The sequence below is a fragment of the Uloborus diversus genome, chromosome 4 (genome assembly GCF_026930045.1).
Source record: "Uloborus diversus isolate 005 chromosome 4, Udiv.v.3.1, whole genome shotgun sequence".
Lineage (NCBI taxonomy): Eukaryota > Metazoa > Arthropoda > Arachnida > Araneae > Uloboridae > Uloborus > Uloborus diversus.
This window is the reverse complement of record NC_072734.1, coordinates 149,874,225-149,883,776: the sequence shown is the minus strand read 5'-3', so window position 1 is coordinate 149,883,776 and position 9,552 is coordinate 149,874,225. Positions and strand designations below refer to the sequence as shown.

Genomic DNA, 9,552 nt, shown 5'->3' with positions numbered 1-9,552 from the left:
TTCAGAAATTTAGTACCTAAAGGAGGCACGTTCATAGAATGTCTAAATAATTTGTGGCATCGATAAGAATTAACTTTTAGAACAAAATAACCGTACTATTTTTGTAAAATTCATTTACATACAGCAAAAATTAATTTAAAAACTACAAGAACCCCTCAAGGATTTGTAAAAACAAAGAATTTCAAAAGTGAGAGTTTTTTTTTAATTCTAAAATAAAGAACTTATCTTTTTATGGTATTAATCCTCACACTCAGTCTAAAACAATATATTATATGACAATAGCACGTTACAGATACACACCACGTTGGAGTTAACTTTTAATTAACGTTCAAGTTTGAAGAAACTGGCATTTTTCTAATGTTTTTACTTCAAAACACAACTACTGTACACTAACACAATATAAGCTTTCCTGTAAGGTATATTGCACGAAACAACACCTATCTCTCCTGCGTAAAACCGAGTAAACAACCCAAGTAAACAAGTTTGAACAAGATTGCCTTCGGGTTGTGAAACACGGGTTAATTTCGCCAGGGATGCCATGCTTAAAAAGTTATCGTCTTATTGGCGAGAAAAATATTTCAATTTTGTGCAAAAAATCGGATGTCGCCAAATGGGGGGGTATATCACATCTGTACCGTAAATACCATCGTACAAAAGAACGATCGTTCATTTTTATGAAATCATAGTGCACCGTTCATTTTAAGGAGGGGGACCCGTTTATTCGTGAATGACACATCCCTAGTACATACAAATGACACATGGACAACAATGGATTGAGTAAGATAACTACAGCCGAGTCAACCTACAGTACAATTCGACCTACTTGAAATGGCTATATAACAGGGATTTTCATAAGAAACAAATTTTAGAGTTGATGCAAATTCCTCATCCCCAAAAAGCATTTTCGGAAAGGAATCACAGAGCTTAAGAATCGCTTTATCATTGGCTACTAAATATTAGTTTCGTGGATGGACTTTCTCTTTAGCATCACTGAAAGTGCAAGTTCCACCAACAGTACTAATCCAAACATTGCTTTGTTTGTGTCAACAAATAACCACTCTGTATCATTACTTTATATAATTTAATTCTAGATATGAATTGATGAAATATAATTTCACCGAAGCATGCTCTTTGTCTAAAGTATGTATATGGAAAGAAAAAGAGAAAGCTTTAGGCAACCATTTGAAAAGGTACAAGATTTTCGACATGCTTGTTCACTAAAAAGTGCGTTGAAAATAATAACGGTACCTACTGTACAGTACTGCATTTTATTAATGATAAATGCTATAGGCATGGTACTGTATCATTTTATGCCTCTCTCTCCCATTGATTATGTACATCAAAGCAGTATTTCATGTTCAACATCAGGATTTCTTTTAAATACAGTAAACATTCAGATCTGGTAACATACATTTCAGAAACCGGTTACAACAGTTTCAGAGGTGTTTTTAAATGTCCAAAATAATCGCGTATAATAGGGTATGTTTTTAAAAAAATGTATACATAACTGTTTCCCAAACGTGAAGTTTTGCACAAGGGGTCATGGAACGCATCCCTCACGTAAGAGGATGCCTCATGTAAGAGGAGCTGTACACACTTAGTAAAAAATGATTTTGTTTTTTGCATTCAGTAAAATTAAAGCAATTTGAAATACCTCATCTAAAAGGACAATAACCAGCACTTCTGGATCTTCCAACATGTTCATTATACCATTAAACATCCTTGTAACAAGTTTTCCACTCTAAAATAAAAAGTTAACAATGCAACTATTAATTGGCTGAAGTTAAGCATTATTCTATTTCCAGCTATCTTTTCAATGAATTTCACATCAGACAACAAATTTTCATTAAATAAACCATTATATGGATGCATTAAAACTAGTTTAAATACAGTAAACATCAAAGTGGGAAAAAAAAACAAATCTGATTTTAATACTTATGTTTATTAGTCCCCAATGAAGATCAATGGCCTTCTTAAAGCTATCCACCCCCCTAACTCATTACAGCCTCTTTCAATAAGCTGCTTCAAGTACCCACACACACACAACCCTACTAAAGTAAAATTTTTTCTTAATTTCGAAATTAGCCGAGATTTTAAAAGCTTAAAACAATGACCCCTTGTTCTGCTATCTGTGCAAAAATTTAACCCATTAACATCTTTCATTTTGATAAATTAAACAACTGAATTATGTCCCCACCGACTCTCCTTCGCTCCAGGCTATACATATTAAGATATTTAAGTCTGGCATCATAATCTAAGTCCAGAAGTACCCTTACTAGTTTACTAGCCCTTCTTTGAACCCTTTCTAACAAAGAAATATCTTTCTTGAGACAAGGAAATATCAAAACTACACCAAACTTTTTAAAGTAATTGAGAAATTAAGCAGTAAAGTTATTTTTCCTTTATGTATGTTTTTTTTCTAAAAATTAATAACTAGAATTATTTTATAATAACTAAATTATAAAGTTAACAAATAATCACAATAAAAAAATACATTGATTTAGTTAACATATACCAAAAGTATGTATCAAAATGACTCAATTTTCAAAATAATTGAAATATACATAAAAAGCAAAAGGATTGAAAACTGAAACACTGAATGCCACACTGGGAGGAGCACCTATTCATTGTTGACATGGTTAAATAAAATTTATTTTACTTATACAAGATAGAAGTTGTGCAATTCAATTAAAGAACCAAACATTTTGCTTTAAAGCTCATGAATATTATTATAAATTTCAAAATAGATCTAAATTTTGCGGAGTGAAAAATATTGAGACCTGAAGCAAAAATATCAGTTTTATTTATTAAATTCTTTTCTCTTATTTCTGTTCTCTTTCTTTGAGAGAGAAGCCTTATGATTGCCATAAATCAGATAAAAATATAAAGTATCTGTGCACGCAACTCAAAAGTATATGCAAGCTAATCATTGTCGATCACGTTAAAAAAAAAGGGGGGGAGGGTAAAAAAAAAAGAAAAAACATTTTTAATCAAAAGAAATAAATACTTGCAGGTATATGCTTTGAGGTTACAAGGAATTAATTTTCATGCAAATTATGTGAGCCTATGGATGCAAAGACCTAAGCTAAATTTAAAAGTCTTAAAACTAAGCTTCTTTTAGCTTTTAGCAGATATCTTTGCATGCGTAAATTTTTGCATGCGTCAAGAAATCAATAGGGTACCCAAATTTCTGAGATAGAAGGAAAAAATAGTAGTTCGCTGCATGCTGGCCCCATATGATAAGCTTTAAAGCGACAGAGCTAATTTTGTGATTTGATATGAGCACGTAAAAAAAGGAAGAAAGGAAATACAAAGCCACGTGAAAAGAATTGCTCAGTTGTCACCACTTGATGCATAACAGAAAAGGGAGGATTAACATTTTAGTAATTTTTCAACAGAAGGAAAAAAAAAAGACAGGTGGAAAACTAGAACATTACTGGCAATTATGGCGAGATGCGCATGTCCGCAATGAATATATCCACAAAGCAGCAAATATTTTCTTACAGCAGCGAATGTATCTGCGCCCATCTATATTATCTAGCTATGACTACTACGTTTTACATAAGCAATATTAATTTTAAACAAATTAGAAGTAAAGAAGGAGAACTTGAATGATTGTTGCGATATGCGAGTGGTCGCAACGAATGTATCCACACAGCAGTGAATAGATAGTATATATTCACCCGCCTTACGCGCTTGCGTATTGGCACACAAGCGCGTACCACAAAAAAATAAATAATATCAGATTAAAAGAAATTAAAAGTGAAAAGTAAGAACTTCAACGATTATCGTGAGATGAGCGTCCCCACAGCGAATGTATCCGCACAGCTGCGAATGTATCCACCTTACGCGGTTGCGTATGTATTATCTATTTATAACTTTTACAAATTATTTAAATAATATCAGTTTAAAACAGATTAGAAGTAAGCAGTAAGAATTTAAACGATTATCGCAACGTGCACATGCCCGCAACGAATGTATCCGCACAGCTGCGAATACATCCACAGAACGCGTGGGTGCATATACTATCTTGTAATAATTTTTACAATCTAAATAAATAATATCAATATCAATTTAAAACGAATTAGAAGTAAAGATAATATCTTTACTTCTTTAGAATTAGAAATAAAGATATTACCTTTACTTCTTACCTATTTGTTTCAAATTGATCTTCAATCGATCTAATCTACAGTGGCTCCCAAAAGTGTTCGTACACTTTGAAATTTTTTAGTAAAATCAAAATAACGCGAAATTAAATTCGAATATGAAGTCCAATATTTTATCACATCCTTCCTATGTCATTCTAAATACAACCCAGTAGTTTTTTCAAAATATTGACGGATCTTCTTTTTGAAATGGGTGACAAAACGAAGAGACAGAGAAATAACTCGTCACAAAAGTCATCGTACACTCAAATATTATCGAATAAATTCATGATTGAAATTATCATTTGCTGTTTTATCAACATTTTTGCATTGTGTTGACCCTTATAAGTCATTTGGCTTTAATTTTTGTTTATTTATTAATTAATATTGTGCTTATTACTTTAAAATGGCTGGTATTCGTGAAAAACAACAAACACCATTCGAAATTTGAATTTTTTCCTCGCGGTAGCGGTAAATTGGTTTGAAATGTCTTTAAATTAGTTAATTTATTCCATTCTATAGTAAGGTGCTTGATAAAATGCTTTAAAGAAAAGAATCGGACCGAAAACAAGGGAAGAAAAGGTCAACCGGCAAAGTTGACGAACCGTGATCAGAGATTTAAAGTTAAAAAAGACTTTTGGGAGCCACTGTATATATTTATTTAAGAACTTTTACGATTATCAGACGACGTGCAACTCCTCCTTGGCGAATGTATCCGCACGTCAGCGGATGTATCCACGCACGGCGTGCGTCTACATTATCTAGCTCTGATGATTGCTGAATATCATGGGGGAATTTGTCGATTCTTCTTACAGCAGGCAGTGAGGCCTGGCTGCCTAGGTGAAAGACAGCGGTCCTAACCACAGGGACACATTGGGATTCATTTAGTAAATACTGATTTCTAATTAGATAGTTGGGTCGTTCCACACCAAGCCTCTGAAATTGACCCATCCTAGACCATTCCTTTTCAGTTAGCAAACCACACATTGGGAAAATTGAGCAGCGAAATATTTCATAATTATTTTATTAATTTAAAATGACACCTAGCACGACACTCTAGCTCCTATAGGAACTGAAAAAAACTAATTTTTGTAACTACCAAAATGTGACTTTTTGCCATTTTTCAAGTACTTTGGGAAGTTAAATTAAAACCAATGTTTTTCTATCAACACTTGGGTAGACTCAAACCTGTAAATTTTGTAAAATCAATCATGGGTCAATTTCAGAGGCTCGTTGATTTGGCATGGAATGGCACAGTTCATTCCTGAATTTATCCTTTAGGAAAGGTTAAACCAGTGCTTCCCAACCTTTTCTGGCCAATCGCCTTCCTCTGGAAATTGTCTTTAATATTATTCCTTGAGTGAGCTGAGTTTGTTTATAAAACTCAAAGTTATGATGTTCAAATAGTTTCAGATCATTTTGAATAACAACATGGGGGAGAAAAGACTAATTACCTCAGAAAACCACTTTGAAAACAGACTGTGAGTATTAACTTCAACTAACTGCCCATAACGAAATGTGGAAGAATTCCGAATACAAACTTTTTGGGCTAAGGCTTTGCAAAGAGAAGTTTTCCCTGTACCAGGTGGCCCTAATAAAAAAATTTCCATCTTTAAAATGAGTCAAAAAATGAAGTGAAAAATGTCAATTATACAAAACATAAAAATGAAATCTTCCAATACAGAAAACCAAACCATGAAGTTTTCCATATTATACACATATTGTTTTTTAAACAGTTTTTAGATTTCAAACTTGCCCCAATTTATGTTTCTCCATTTCAATTGGCAATTTAAAGCAGTAATAATGAGCTTGGCAGTCAAAGGAGATAAATTATGAAAACCAGTTCAAAACAATATCAAATTAGTATATGCAAGGTATATCATAAATTGGCAAACTTTCAATTTAAATGCTGGAACATAACAGCACATAAATAGAATGCTCAGTTGAGTTGCAACTTTTTAGCAGATATGCAGTAGTGAGAAGCAAAGGGATACAAGTGGAAAAATTAAAAATTTGGAGATAAGCAGTACAAAAGGTAGGTGAACCCCTCTTCTGTCTTGGGGCAAGAGATAGTGCTAGTAGCCCTGGTAGGTGCTGCTGTATAGCATGATTTAGAAAAAAAAAATTCAATGAAAGCCTACCTAGGACGTAATCTTTATACCCGTTTTACTTGGATAAAACGGGAAAATGTCCACTTACATCATACAGTAGAAGACCGTTATAACGCACACCTTGGGATCAGACCTTTTGCGTTATACAGGTTTTTGCGTTATATATATCATTTCACAAATTTTGAAACAAATATTCAGGATATATCTATAAAATAGCACTTCAGAGTGAGTTTTATCTGCAATGAGCATTAAAGCACTAACATTACAACTAGTCATTCACAAATAAATGTGTTTCACAATCGAAAGAAAGTGAATTATCCTGTACTTCTGCTAGCTTCATGGTTTGCATAACAGTTGCATCTTCAAGAGTCATCAGGCATTTTCTGCTTACTATGAATACTAATTTTCATTTAAAAGCATTGAATTAAGGTGGAAAGATGATAAACTGTCTCAAAATTTAATTTGCTCAACAATTTTTATGTTTGCAAAGCAAAACAGAAGGACTTTTTTAACTTCAAAACCTGTTGTTTACTTTTGAAAAGGTGTGCGGTTTATAGAGAATTGCGTCATAAAGGTATCCTACTGTATATGGTTTTCTGCTTGGCTTCCTGGTACATTTGTGTAATCGGGTATGTGTTTCCAGTTCATTTGCAGAGGAATATATGCATGATATTTGTTTATATTACCACATTAAAAATATTCTGCTTGCATTGAACTTATGTTACACATCTTTATGTTGTAAATAAAGTGAAATGTTTTTTAGGGTTACCATGGTATTTATTGCGCAGTTCATTATTTAAGCTAATTTTACGGATTAAATAAATTTACCGTACTCTGTTATCGTCAATTTAAACCTCTCTGTCATTGTCTGATCAAAGTATTTAAAATCAATTGAAACATTTTAGACACACAATATTAAAAATCAGAAAATAATTAATGAAATAAAGTTTGAATATGTTTTTGAAATGAACTAAAACTATACTTTCTCTAAGCTTTATATGGATTTAAAGCCCCATACAGATTCAGAATTTCTTACAAGATTGTCTGGAAAATTTGTGATTGTGAGTTTTTAATAGCTATCAAAATATTTGTAAACTTTAAAAGGAAAACCATGGGGCACATGTACAACATAACTATATAGTGTAAAGGATAGCTATCAATGAGAAAACTTACACTGCACCGGAGTGCTCCCCCCCCCCCCAAGTTCAATGGTGCAAATTCCCCCCTTCCCAAAATTTTTTTTCTCAACCCTCTTTCCCCCCTTTTTTATTTTCTAGCTCTCTTTTTTATTTTTTAAAAATGTTAATTAATTTTTTTAACAATTTTTTTTATTTTTTTGTTTATTTATTTATTTTTAATCATTATTATCATCATTATTTTATTAGAAAAGTTCTGTGATACGCCAATGACAAACACACACCCACAAACTAAATAAATAAATGAAATACAAACAGAATAAAATAAAATAAATAACTTGAATCAAAAATAAATCAATAAATAAAATTAAATAGAAAAATTAAAAAATCCCCCCCCCCAAAAAAAAAAAAAATTTTGATGGCGCAACTTGCTCTATAATCTCTTCCAGTGGGCACCCGACACCACAGTTTGTAATACTTGCAGAGTGATAAAATTATTAGTTAAATTACAAATACATCAATTGTTTTTGTGTGCTGTGTACTTTGAATAAAAATATATCATCATAGGAAATGTGGAGACGACTGGAATTTTTGAATGTAACATTAGAATGTTTTTTAAACATATTTCTTCTTCCCTTGCCCCATCTCACAATTCATTATTTTGATTTATGGAAAATTGAGTCACAATATTATGATCTTTTATCACTTTCATATATTTCACTTCTCTAAAAAATGTCATCGTGACATTTTATGCTGCCAAAAAAAAAAAAATAAATAAATAAATAAATAAATAAAATAAAAACACTGGTTGAAGTGATATTAATTAAAAAAAACACTTCTATTTTTCATTTTACAGCTTTTGTGCAGTGTAGCAAAAAGTTTAATATGCCAATACTTTTCAGTATAGTCTCTTAAGATAGACTAATTTTTTTCATTAAAAAGATTAAGTCCTGGATAAATTGGGAACTAATAATTTTGAAAAAGTAGCTAAAAAGTATTGATTGGGCTGGGCAGTGGCTACTAGCAAATATTTGAATTTTCAGTTCTACCGTTCGGCATAGCTTAAATTGCTGTGACAAATTCTGCTGTGGGCAGGTAAACGGTAGTATCTGCAGAAATGAGTTTTCGAGATATTTGAAGAAATGTGTGTTGGATTCAACACTAACAATAGGGAAATATTGGAACTTTTTTTTTGCACCTTTTTTCAGCAGAAAACAAATAAGCAAGCTCGTACTATAAAGCTAATGTACAATCAATGGAAAAAAAAATGCAAAAAAAAAAAAAAAAAATTTTTTTTGCAGTTATTGCCCTCTACCTGCCCACAACAGAATTCATAGGAATGACATGCAATGGGCAATCAAACATATAGGGGAGGGGAATCTTTAAAACACAACTGGTCTAGTCACTCGTTTACATGCATAAGTAGTGTAAATATAAAAATCAATACGTTGTGTAGTTCTAAAAATCAATAAGTAATATAGATCTAAAGTAGTAAGTAGTATCAATCTAAAAATCAGGTTTCAACTAGTTCAGTTTTGGGACCTTAGAAGTTTGCATGTCATGAAAAGGGATAGGGAAGAAAAAAAAACAAGAATGTTTAAAAATATTTTGTACTTGTTAAGTTAAAAGTTGGGGCATTTATCTACATTTAGTTAATCATTGGCGAAAATGTTTGTATATTTATCTTTTGAAAGTGTGAAAGACCGTGGATAAGCCGCCTGCGGATAATTGGTTTAGTTTCCTGTGTACATATACATATATAAGAGCAACATACCATGAAGAAGTACTATTCTATTAAATGTTATTATGTTTTGGTTTACTTTCTTTTCAGAGAATTTCAGTGCTGTTGATACATAATCCAACAACTAAAAAGGGAAAAGAAAAAAAGTCTGTGTATAAATTTTTGCTAAATAATAAATTATTTCTGGAAAAATATTCTAAATTTTTAATGACAGAATTAACAAACTTTATGAAAAACACATTGATAAAATAAATGCATGTAAGAAGCAAGGAATATATTCGTGTTAATGCACCAATTTCTTAAAACTATAATTAAAAAAAATATGTATATAAAAAACACATAAATGAGGAAAAAAAGAAACAGCAAATTTTCTTCTTTATTTTATGTTTTCAGAAGCTACTTAATGTGAATTAAATTAA

At 31.6% G+C, this 9,552-nt stretch overlaps 1 protein-coding gene across 1 annotated transcript in view; it reads right to left on the bottom strand.

The window, feature by feature from the left end:
- Positions 1 to 237: 237 nt before the first annotated feature.
- Positions 238 to 9,552, bottom strand: part of LOC129220915 (pachytene checkpoint protein 2 homolog) — a 28,673-nt gene continuing 19,358 nt past the window's right edge. The window contains exons 4-7 of the mRNA XM_054855350.1: positions 9,167 to 9,257; positions 5,600 to 5,736; positions 1,655 to 1,741; positions 238 to 255 (exon numbers count right to left, since the gene is read on the bottom strand). Coding sequence (XP_054711325.1) covers positions 238 to 255; positions 1,655 to 1,741; positions 5,600 to 5,736; positions 9,167 to 9,257 — 333 coding nt within the window. The remainder of the gene's footprint in view (positions 256 to 1,654; positions 1,742 to 5,599; positions 5,737 to 9,166; positions 9,258 to 9,552) is intronic.